The sequence below is a fragment of the Oncorhynchus nerka genome, linkage group LG17 (assembly GCF_034236695.1).
Source record: "Oncorhynchus nerka isolate Pitt River linkage group LG17, Oner_Uvic_2.0, whole genome shotgun sequence".
NCBI classification, from domain to species: domain Eukaryota; kingdom Metazoa; phylum Chordata; class Actinopteri; order Salmoniformes; family Salmonidae; genus Oncorhynchus; species Oncorhynchus nerka.
Genome location: NC_088412.1, coordinates 6,545,468 through 6,557,967, shown reverse-complemented (window position 1 = coordinate 6,557,967; position 12,500 = coordinate 6,545,468). Strand labels below are relative to the sequence as shown.

The 12,500-nt window shown below is 42.4% G+C and overlaps 3 protein-coding genes across 4 annotated transcripts in view; 1 reads left to right on the top strand and 2 right to left on the bottom strand.

Moving 5' to 3' along the window:
- Positions 1 to 2,242, bottom strand: part of LOC135561388 (tripartite motif-containing protein 16-like) — a 21,301-nt gene extending 19,059 nt beyond the window's left edge. Inside the window, exons 1-2 of the mRNA XM_065002885.1 lie at positions 1,566 to 2,242; positions 1,063 to 1,191 (exon numbers count right to left, since the gene is read on the bottom strand). Of these exons, the coding sequence (XP_064858957.1) occupies positions 1,063 to 1,191; positions 1,566 to 2,168 (732 nt within the window). The 5' untranslated portion in view covers positions 2,169 to 2,242. The remainder of the gene's footprint in view (positions 1 to 1,062; positions 1,192 to 1,565) is intronic.
- The window catches only part of LOC135561380 (E3 ubiquitin/ISG15 ligase TRIM25-like), a 426,185-nt gene that overhangs the window by 152,567 nt on the left and 261,118 nt on the right, over positions 1 to 12,500 (bottom strand). The gene's annotated exons all lie outside the window — the stretch shown is intronic.
- The window catches only part of LOC135561379 (tripartite motif-containing protein 16-like), an 8,698-nt gene continuing 7,079 nt past the window's right edge, over positions 10,882 to 12,500 (top strand). Inside the window, exons 1-2 of one of the 2 annotated variants that reach the window (XM_065002875.1) lie at positions 10,882 to 11,581; positions 12,005 to 12,100. In XM_065002875.1, the coding sequence (XP_064858947.1) occupies positions 10,985 to 11,581; positions 12,005 to 12,100 (693 nt within the window). In that variant the 5' untranslated portion in view covers positions 10,882 to 10,984. The remainder of the gene's footprint in view (positions 11,582 to 12,004; positions 12,101 to 12,500) is intronic. The other variant, XM_065002874.1, reaches the window with a different exon arrangement.

The following is a 12,500-nucleotide window of genomic DNA, read 5'->3' as shown; positions in this document are numbered from 1 at the left end:
TCGAATTTAAAAGACACCGTTACCGTTAGTAACGTCTGTTACACTGTAACTTACAGGCAGCCTCACATAAAAACCTATTGGTTAACAAAGCTTTGATTATGACCAAAGTCTATAGTAGTGAAAACTCTCTCTCTCTATTGTAACTTACCACACATTCACATCACTGCCTCGACATGAATGTGTCCTTGTCAGAGCCGTTTCCTGGCCGTTAACTGTTAACAGGCTCGAGCCACAGCTTAACCAATGAGCTACAAGGAGGGCTGACAGTCACGAGCGGTGCAGCAGCCTCTGCAGCAGCAGCCTCCCCCGGGTCCTAGTGCCCGCCCGGTAAGACGGATAAGATGCGATGGAACGGAGAGAAAATAAATCACAGAGAAAATATATTGACTGATATATTGAATTGTTTAGGGAAGCTTTAGCTTTGGCTTTAATACATCATGAAAATACTTGAAAACCAAAAGAGAAACGAATAGTAGCTCTCCTCAGGAACAACAAAACCCTCACAGACCAACTTCTTCTTCTATGATATAATGGAGGTCCTCAAACCAACGTTAAAGGTGCATGGCGCCACCTACTGTTCTGGAGTGTGTTCAATCACGGTTTACACCACTCTAAATCCTCCTACCTAACTCAGTACTTCTTAGAAAATAAAAGAGTCCTACTAACTTCTAATAGACCCTCCCCCATCCCCCAAATCACTTCCAAGTGTAATGTTTACTGTTCAATTCTGATTGTTTATTTCACTTTTGTTTATTGTCTATTTCACTTGCTTTGGCAATGTAAACATCTATTTCCATGCCAATAAAGCCCTATGAATTTAATTCAATTGAGAGAGAGACAGTTCCATTTTAATGTATAGGGGACATGAGTCAGTCATGGTTATTCATGGTTATGTGATGAGGCAGCCCAGTCAGTTGCATGAACCAGTCTATTCTCTGAAAGGGGTCCAGACAGCCTGTTCCCAACAGTGGGGTCAGTGGGATTGAATAGGGGCCCCTCTCTCTCTCTCTCTGACTGGAGGAGAGAAGTGAAATTATGTCTCCTCTGGTCAACAATACTCACCTTGAAAGACTCCACAGCCTGTTGGAGCTCCTTCAGCTCCTTCTCTCTCTCCTGGAATCTCTGCTGGACCTTCTGCTGACTCATCCCCAGCTGCCTCTGTGGAGAATCACTCTTCAATGAGCTATCAAGCTTTATTAGTCCAGTAGATCAATAGTATAGTAATGTGACATAGGACCCATAGAGAGGAAGGTCTACAATCCTGAGGAAGTCCCTTTACAATATTATATTATGTTGCTATGTGAATTATAGTTTTTATGGTAGGCCTACATGTATCAAGGGGTTGAGACTGAACTTTGTACTCATAAAAGGCCATTCAGAATGATAATAGTGTTTGACGTTAGAAAATGGTGATACATTTGTAGAATCTGGGTTAACATATCTATATACTCAAGGTTTGTGTTCATATTTGTTCTGCTGTGGATCCATTTAATTTGAATCTCATATTCAAACAGATTTAGTTCCTACTGTATCTTTAATTCTTTGTTTATCAGACAGCCACCAACAAGTTGTTCTGGTCTTACCTGTTTCTCAGTCCTCTCTGCTGCAGCTGACACTGTATCATGGCCTTTATGTTCATCCATCACACACAGCAGACAGATACACTGCTGATCGGTACGACAGTAAACCTCCAGCAGTTTGTCATGATGAGAGCAGATCTTCTCCTGTAGTTGTGCGGTGGCTTTGACCAGCTTGTGCTTCTTCAAAGCAGGAGATTCATAGTGAGGTTGCAGGTGAGTCTCACAGTAAGAGGCCAGACACACCAGACAGGACATGAGGGCTTTCTGCTTTCTGGTCCCAGTGCAGAAATCACACACCACATCTCCAGGTCCAGCATAGCACAGAGCAGCCTGGAGTCCTGTCTTCCTCAGTTTCTCCACCAGCTCAGCCAACATGTTATTTTTCCTCAGATTAGGCCTTGGAGTGAAGGTCTCTCTGCACTGAGGACAGCTATAGACCCCTTTCAGGACATCCTGATCCCAGCAGCCCTCAATACAGCTCCTACAGTAACTGTGTCCACATGCAGTAGTGACCGGCTCCTTCAGTAGATCCAGACAGACAGAACAACAGAACTGGTCCTGGTCCAGCAGAATTCCCTGTTGAGCCATTTGGACTTGTTGTTCACTGTCACACAGACAGACGACAGAGAGACTCCGATCAGTTTCGTTTCCTCAGAAGAGAGTTTGTGGGAAGGGGAGGGACTTCCTGGTTCTGCCAGCGGGGTGGGGTTAGAAAGGAGGGAGGGGTTAGAGGAATGGAGGAAGAGAGAGAGGAACTGCATGCAACAGCAAGAGGGAGACAAATAGTTTAGTTCCAAGGTTAGAGCCCTTAACATGGAACAAATGACATAATGAATCTTAAAATGTGAGTTGTTAGAATATATGAAGGGTAACAGTTTCTATGAAGTACGTATGTATCATTATTTTAATGACCTTTATAATGCCTTATAATACACCTATGTGTTGTAATTAATCAATAAGGACTGAGGAGGTGTGGTATATAGTTAATATACAGTACCACAGATAAGGACTGAGGAGGTGTGGTATATAGTTAATATACAGTACCACAGATAAGGACTGAGGAGGTGTGGTATTGTCACGTTCTTAGACAAGACACAACGCAGATTGAGAATTATCTAACATATTCAAAAATGCAATCAAATTTGATTTTATTGGTCACATACACATATTTATCAGATGTTATTGCGCGTGTAGTGAAATGCTTGTGTTCCTGGCTCCAACAGGGCAGTAATATCTAACAATGCTTGTGTTCCTGGCTCCAACAGGGCAGTAATATCTAACAATGCTTGTGTTCCTGGCTCCAACAGGGCAGTAATATCTAACAATGCTTGTGTTCCTGGCTCCAACAGGGCAGTAATATCTAACAATGCTTGTGTTCCTGGCTCCAACAGGGCAGTAATATCTAACAATGCTTGCGTTCCTGGCTCACAGAGGGCAAATCTAAAAAGTAAAATAAAATATTAGGACAAGCATTGATAGATATAGATATATATACTGTTTACTGTGATGTGATGCATAGACAATTTGGAGTACATCTGTAGTATATCTGAAGAATAGTATATGTACATATGAAGTAGACAGTAGTAGTTATATAGGACAGGCCTTGACTAGAATACAGTATATACATATGAAGTAGACAGTAGTAGTTAAATAGGACAGGCCTTGACTAGAATACAGTATATACATATGAAGTAGACAGTAGTAGTTATATAGGACAGGCCTTGACTAGAATACAGTATATACATATGAAGTGGACAGTAGTAGTTATATAGGACAGGCCTTGACTAGAATACAGTATATACATATGAAGTGGACAGTAGTAGTTATATAGGACAGGACTTGACTAGAATACAGTATATACATATGAAGTAGACAGTAGTAGTTAAATAGGACAGGCCTTGACTAGAATACAGTATATACATATGAAGTGGACAGTAGTAGTTATATAGGACAGGCCTTGACTAGAATACAGTATATACATATGAAGTGGACAGTAGTAGTTATATAGGACAGGCCTTGACTAGAATACAGTATATACATATGAAGTGGACAGTAACTTCATACAAGAAAGAACCCAGTCATCATCAGAGGATTTGCAGTAACATGTATTATGTTCCAGTGGATGAGAGCAGAGGGTATGAATGTGGGGGGTGTTCATAGACACAACAAAGGCGTGCCGGTGTCCTGTCTGACCGTCCGATGGTTTGTATGTCAAAGCCAATGTTAGAGTTGCGTAAATTCGAATCTGGTATCAGGATAAATATAACAATGAGTCACCGATTTTATACTATGTATTTTTTATTAGCTAAGTCATAAATGGCTCACTGTAATACCACGCAGGGCAGAACAGAGAACTGACAAGAGGTACAGTAATACCCAGGATGTAGAACACAGTTATCTATCTGCTGAGGTGATGACTGTAATACCACGCAGGGCAGAACAGAGAACTGACAAGAGGTACAGTAATACCCAGGATGTAGAACACAGTTATCTATCTGCTGAGGTGATGACTGTAATACCACACAGGGCAGAACAGAGAACTGACAAGAGGTACAGTAATACCCAGGATGTAGAACACAGTTATCTATCTGCTGAGGTGATGACTGTAATACCACGCAGGGCAGAACAGAGAACTGACAAGAGGTACAGTAATACCCAGGATGTAGAACACAGTTATCTATCTGCTGAGGTGATGACTGTAATACCACGCAGGGCAGAACAGAGAACTGACAAGAGGTACAGTAATACCCAGGATGTAGAACACAGTTATCTATCTGCTGAGGTGATGACTGTAATACCACGCAGGGCAGAACAGAGAACTGACAAGAGGTACAGTAATACCCAGGATGTAGAACACAGTTATCTATCTGCTGAGGTGATGACTGTAATACCACGCAGGGCAGAACAGAGAACTGACAAGAGGTACAGTAATACCCAGGATGTAGAACACAGTTATCTATCTGCTGAGGTGATGACTGTAATACCACGCAGGGCAGAACAGAGAACTGACAAGAGGTACAGTAATACCCAGGATGTAGAACACAGTTATCTATCTGCTGAGGTGATGACTGTAATACCACGCAGGGCAGAACAGAGAACTGACAAGAGGTACAGTAATACCCAGGATGTAGAACACAGTTATCTATCTGCTGAGGTGATGACTGTAATACCACGCAGGGCAGAACAGAGAACTGACAAGAGGTACAGTAATACCCAGGATGTAGAACACAGTTATCTATCTGCTGAGGTGATGACTGTAATACCACGCAGGGCAGAACAGAGAACTGACAAGAGGTACAGTAATACCCAGGATGTAGAACACAGTTATCTATCTGCTGAGGTGATGACTGTAATACCACGCAGGGCAGAACAGAGAACTGACAAGAGGTACAGTAATACCCAGGATGTAGAACACAGTTATCTATCTGCTGAGGTGATGACTGTAATACCACGCAGGGCAGAACAGAGAACTGACAAGAGGTACAGTAATACCCAGGATGTAGAACACAGTTATCTATCTGCTGAGGTGATGACTGTAATACCACGCAGGGCAGAACAGAGAACTGACAAGAGGTACAGTAATACCCAGGATGTAGAACACAGTTATCTATCTGCTGAGGTGATGACTGTAATACCACGCAGGGCAGAACAGAGAACTGACAAGAGGTACAGTAATACCCAGGATGTAGAACACAGTTATCTATCTGCTGAGGTGATGACTGTAATACCACGCAGGGCAGAACAGAGAACTGACAAGAGGTACAGTAATACCCAGGATGTAGAACACAGTTATCTATCTGCTGAGATGATGACTGTAATACCACGCAGGGCAGAACAGAGAACTGACAGGATGTACGTAAAACAGTGTTGTTATACACATTATGATAGACATAGTTCCAACCCGTCTGTTGGCCTATCACAGTAGAGACTGGGCGTGGTTTAAACTTGCCCAGCCTATCGCAGGTGCTCAGGCTGGTCCCCGCCTCTTGGCCTCTTCTTCCTCCCTCCGTCGATGTATAGATCCTTACTGTTCTGGTATCGCAGCTAGTTAGTTGCTCAGTTCCTGCTATTGTGTTGTTCAGTATTTTTCCATCTCAGTTAAACCTCGTGATGACCACCCCTCCCTGTCACAACTTTGTCAGATACAGCAAGTCACACCATGTGCTCAATATTGTTACATACAAACACAAGGACAAAGCATCTGCTGGGCTGTTATCTACCGTTTTGCAACATGCAGGTCACACCATGTTACTCAGTTCTCATCACACACAAACAGGCAAGTAGCAAGCAGTTGTTTAATCTCATAATGACGCTCCAGTGCACAAATGCAGACACCTCACACAACCAACATCAGATAATATTTAATCATATATATGCTAATGGATATAATGTAAAATACAGAATCCAACAAAGGTCAGACAAGAGAGAACAATAAGGGTGAACAGAAATACAGAAACCCGCGATGGACCAAACCAAAATATACAACACTTTTACAATCAAGTGTATTTACCATATAGATATGAAAAAGTGTTTGTACACCAAAACATAACATTATCTATGCAGCTGTAATTAAATAAAAAAACACACTGAATTATTATTATTATCAAACTATTAACATCCCCTCTTGACCTATTTGATCTGGTCCTTGTGTGCAACTTGGTGCGTAATCTAGTGGAACAACATCACACTGCTACACACACATCATGAGAACAATGCAGTTTAAAGACATTCACCTTTGGATAAAAGTGTCCTATATCAGTCTGCAGGGAGGCGAGACATCTACCACTATCAGATTAGAGACGTATCAGATTAGAGCCATCAGGGAGACTAGACATCTACCACCCCGCTACCACTATCAGATTAGAGCCATAAGTGAGGCGAGACATCTACCACCCCACCCTACTATCAGATTAGAGCCTTATCAGATTAGAGCCAGAAGGGAGATAGACATCTACCACCCCTCAGATTAGAGACGTATCAGATTAGAGCCATAAAGGAGACTAGACATCTACCACCCCACTACCACTATCAGATTAGAGAAGTATCAGATTAGAGCCGTAAGGGAGGCGAGACATCTACCACTATCAGATTAGAGCCGTATCAGATTAGAGCCATAAAGGAGACTAGACATCTACCACTATCAGATTAGATCCGTAAGGGAGGCGAGACATCTACCACTATCAGATTAGAGAAGTATCAGATTAGAGCCATCAGGGAGACTAGACATCTACAACTATCAGATTAGAGCCATAAGGGAGACTAGACATCTACCACCCCACTACCACTATCAGATTAGAGCCATAAGGGAGACTAGACATCTACCACCCCACCCTACTATCAGATTAGAGCCTTATCAGATTAGAGCCAGAAGGGAGATTAGACATCTACCACCCCTCAGATTAGAGACGTATCAGATTAGAGCCATAAAGGAGACTAGACATCTACCACCCCACTACCACTATCAGATTAGAGAAGTATCAGATTAGAGCCGTAAGGGAGGCGAGACATCTACCACTATCAGATTAGAGCCGTATCAGATTAGAGCCATAAAGGAGACTAGACATCTACCACTATCAGATTAGATCCGTAAGGGAGGCGAGACATCTACCACCCCACTACCACTATCAGATTAGAGCCATCAGGGAGACTAGGCATCTACCACCCCACTACCACTCTCAGATTAGAGCCATAAGGGAGACTAGGCATCTACCACCCCACTACTACTATCAGTTTAGAGCCATAAGGGATACTAGACATCTACCACTATCAGATTAGAGCCATGAGGGAGAATAGACATCTACCACTATCAGATTAGAGCTGTAAGGGAGATTAGACATCTACCACCCCACTACCACTATCAGATTAGAGCCATCAGGGAGACTAGGCATCTACCACCCCACTACTACTATCAGTTTATAGCCATAAGGGATACTAGACATCTACCACTATCAGATTAGAGCCATGAGGGAGAATAGACATCTACCACGATTATATTAGAGCTATAAAGGAGACTAGGCATCTACCACCCCACTACCACTATCAGATTAGAGCCGTAAGGGAGACTAGGCATCTACCACTATCAGATTAGAGCCGTAAGGGAGACGAGGCATCTACCACCCTGCTACCACTATCAGTTTAGAGCCATAAGGGAGACTAGACATCTACCACCTGACTACCACTATCAGATTAGAGCCGTAAGGGAGACTAGGCATCTACCACTATCAGATTAGAGCCATAAGGGAGACTAGACATCTACCACCCCACTACATCTATCAGATTAGAGCCATACGGGAGACTAGACATCTACCACCCCACTACAACTATCAGATTAGAGCCATGAAGGAGACTAGACATCTACCCCAATCAGATTAGAGCCGTAAAGGAGACTAGACATCTACCACCCACTACCACTATCAGATTAGAGCCGTAAGGGAGACTAGACATCTACCACCCCACTATCAGATTAGAGCCGTAAGGGAGACTAGACATCTACCACTATCAGATTGGAGCCGTAAAGGAGACTAGACATCTACCACTATCAGATTAGAGCCGTAAGGGAGACTAGATACAGTGGGGCAAAAAAGTATTTAGTCAGCCACCAATTGTGCAAATTCTCCCACTTAAAAAGATGACTGAGGCCTGTAATTTTCATCATACGTACACTTCAACTATGACAGACAAAATGAGAAAAAAATCCAGAAAATCACATTGTAGGATCTTAATGAAGTTATTTGCAAATCATGGTGTAAAATAAGTATTTGGTCAATAACAAAAGTTTATTTCAATACTTTGTTGGCAATGACAGAGGTCAAACGTTTTCTGTAAGTCTTCACAAGGTTTTCACACACTGTTGCTGGTATTTTGGCCCATTCCTCCATGCAGATCTCCTCTAGAGCAGTGATGTTTTGGGGCTGTTTCTGGGCAACACGAACTTTCAACTCCCTCCTCCCTCCAACTCCCTTTTCTATGGGGTTGAGATCTGGAGACTGGCTAGGCCACTCCAGGACCTTGAAATGCTTCTTACGAAGCCACTCCTTCGTTGCCCGGGCGGTGTATTTGGGATCATTGTCATGCTGAAAGACCCAGCCACGTTTCATCTTCAATGCCCTTGCTGATGGAAGGAGGTTTTCACTCAAAATCTCACGATACATGGCCCCATTCATTCTTTCCTTTACACGGATCAGTCGTCCTGGTACCTTTGCAGAAAAACAGCCCCAAAGCATGATGTTTCCACCCCATGCTTCACAGTAGGTATGGTGTTCTTTGGATGCAACTCAGCATTCTTTGTCCTCCAAACATGACGAGTTGAGTTTTTACCAAAATGTTCTATTTTGGTTTCATCTGACCATATGACATTCTCCCAATCTTCTTCTGGTTCATCCAAATGCTCTCTAGCAAACTTCAGACTGGCCTGGACATGTACTGGCTTAAGCAGGGGGACACGTCTGGCACTGCAGGATTTGAGTCCCTGGCGGCGTAGTGTGTTACTGATGGTAGGCTTTGTTACTTTGGTCCCAGCTCTCTGCAGGTCATTCACTAGGTTCCCCCGTGTGGTTCTGGGATTTTTGCTCACCGTTCTTGTGATCATTTTGACCTTATGGGTGAGATTTTGCGTGGAGCCCCAGATCGAGGGAGATTATCAGTGGTCTTGTATGTCTTCCATTTCCTAATAATTGCTCCCACAGTTGATTTCTTCAAACCAAGCTGCTTACCTATTGCAGATTCAGTCTTCCCAGCCTGGTGCAGGTCTACCATTTTGTTTCTGGTGTCCTTTGACAGCTCTTTGGTCTTGGCCATAGTGGTGTTTGGAGTGTGACTGTTTGAGGTTGTGGACAGGTGTCTTTTATGCTGATAACAGGTTCAAACAGGTGCCATTAATACAGGTAACGAGTGGAGGACAGAGGAGCCTCTTAAAGAAGAAGTTACAGGTCTGTGAGAGCCAGACATCTTGCTTGTTTGTAGGTGACCAAATACTTATTTTCCACCATAATTTGCAAATAAATAAAACTATGTAACTACTACTGTCCACTTCATATGTATATACTGTATTCTAGTCAAGGCCTGTCCTATATAACTACTACTGTCTACTTCATATGTATATACTGTATTCTAGTCAAGGCCTGTCCTATATAACTACTACTGTCTACTTCATATGTATATACTGTATTCTAGTCAAGGCCTGTCCTATCTAACTACTACTGTCCACTTCATATGTATATACTGTATTCTAGTCAAGGCCTGTCCTATATAACTACTACTGTCCACTTCATATGTATATACTGTATTCTAGTCAAGGCCTGTCCTATATAACTACTACTGTCCACTTCATATGTATATACTGTATTCTAGTCAAGGCCTGTCCTATTTAACTACTACTGTCCACTTCATATGTATATACTGTATTCTAGTCAAGGCCTGTCCTATATAACTACTACTGTCCACTTCATATGTATATACTGTATTCTAGTCAAGGCCTGTCCTATATAACTACTACTGTCCACTTCATATGTATATACTGTATTCTAGTCAAGGCCTGTCCTATATAACTACTACTGTCCACTTCATATGTATATACTGTATTCTAGTCAAGGCATGTCCTATTTAACTACTACTGACACAAGCATTGTTAGATATTACTGCCCTGTTGGAACAAGGAACACAAGCATTGTTAGATATATAACTATATACCACACCTCCTCAGTCCTTATCTGTGGTACTGTATATTAACTATATACCACACCTCCTCAGTCCTTATCTGTGGTACTGTATATTAACTATATACCACACCTCCTCAGTCCTTATCTGTGGTACTGTATATTAACTATATACCACACCTCCTCAGTCCTTATCTGTGGTACTGTATATTAACTATATACCACACCTCCTCAGTCCTTATCTGTGGTACTGTATATTAACTATATTCCACACCTCCTCAGTCCTTATCTGTGGTACTGTATATTAACTATATACCACACCTCCTCAGTCCTTATCTGTGGTACTGTATATTAACTATATACCACACCTCCTCAGTCCTTATTGATTAATTACAACACATAGGTGTATTATAAGGTATTATAAAGGTCATTAAAATAATGATACACACGTACTTCATAGAAACTGTTACCCTTCATATATTCTAACAACTCACATTTTAAGATTCATTATGTAATTTGTTCCATGTTAAGGGCTCTAACCTTGGAACTAAACTATTTGTCTCCCTCTTGCTGTTGCATGCAGTTCCTCTCTCTCTTCCTCCATTCCTCTAACCCCTCCCTCCTTTCTAACCCCACCCCGCTGGCAGAATCAGGAAGTCCCTCCCCTTCCCACAAACTCTCTTCTGAGGAAACGAAACTTATCTGAGTCTCTCTGTCGTCTGTCTGTGTGACAGTGAACAACAAGTCCAAATGGCTCAACAGGGAGTTCTGCTGGACCAGGACCAGTTCTGTTGTTCTGTCTGTCTGGATCTACTGAAGGAGCCGGTCACTATTCCCTGTGGACACAGTTACTGTAGGAGCTGTATTGAGGGCTGCTGGGATCAGGATGTCCTGAAAGGGGTCTATAGCTGTCCTCAGTGCAGAGAGACCTTCACTCCAAGGCCTAATCTGAGGAAAAATAACATGTTGGCTGAGATGGTGGAGAAACTGAGGAAGACAGGACTCCAGGCTGCTCTCCCTCCTGCTCTGTGCTATGCTGGACCTGGAGATGTGGTGTGTGATTTCTGCACTGGGACCAGAAAGCAGAAAGCCCTCATGTCCTGTCTGGCGTGTCTGGCCTCTTACTGTGAGACTCACCTCCAATCTCACTATGAATCTCCTGCTTTCAAGAAGCACAAGCTGGTCAAAGCCACGGCACAACTACAGGAGAAGATCTGCTCTCATCATGACAAACTGCTGGAGGTTTACTGTCGTACCGATCAGCAGTGTATCTGTCTGCTGTGTGTGATGGATGAACATAAAGACCATGATACAGTGTCAGCTGCAGCAGAGAGGACTGAGAAACAGGTAAGACCAGAACAACTTGTTGGTGGCTATCTGATAAACAAAGAATTAAAGATACAGTAGGAACTAAATCTGTTTGAATATGAGATCATTATATTATATACAATATGAAATGGATCCACAACTATGAACACAAACCTTGAGTATATTGAGTTTGTTACAAATGTATCACCATTTTCTAAAGTCAAACACTATTATCATTCTGAATGGCCTTTTATGAGTCCAAAGTTCAGTCTCAACCCCTTGATACATGTAGGTCTACCATAAAAACTATAATCATTCACATAGCAACATAATATAATATTGTAAAGGGACTTCCTCAGGATTGTAGACCTTCCTCTCTATGGGTCCTATGTCACATTACTATACTATTGATCTACTGGACTAATAAAGTTTGATAGCTCATTGAAGAGTGATTCTCCACAGAGGCAGCTGGGGATGAGTCAGCAGAAGGTCCAGCAGAGATTCCAGGAGAGAGAGAAGGAGCTGAAGGAGCTCCAACAGGCTGTGGAGTCTTTCAAGGTGAGTATTGTTGACCAGAGGAGACACACCATTTCACTTCTCTCCTCCAGTCAGAGAGAGAGAGAGAGGGGCCCCTATCCAATCCCACTGACCCCACTGTTGGGAACAGGCTGTCTGGACCCCTTTCAGAGAATAGACTGGTTCATGTAACCAACTGGGCTGCCTCATCACATAACCATGAGTAACCATGACGACTCATGTCCCATAAACATTAACATGGAGCTTTCTCTCTCTCTCTCTCTCTCTCTCTCTCTCTCTCTCTCTCAATTCAATTCAAAGGTATTTATTGGCATGGGAAACATATCTTTACTCTGCCAAAGCAAGTGAAGTAGATAATAAACAATCATGAATGAACAGTACATATTTTTTATTTTATTTTATTTCACCTTTATTTAACCAG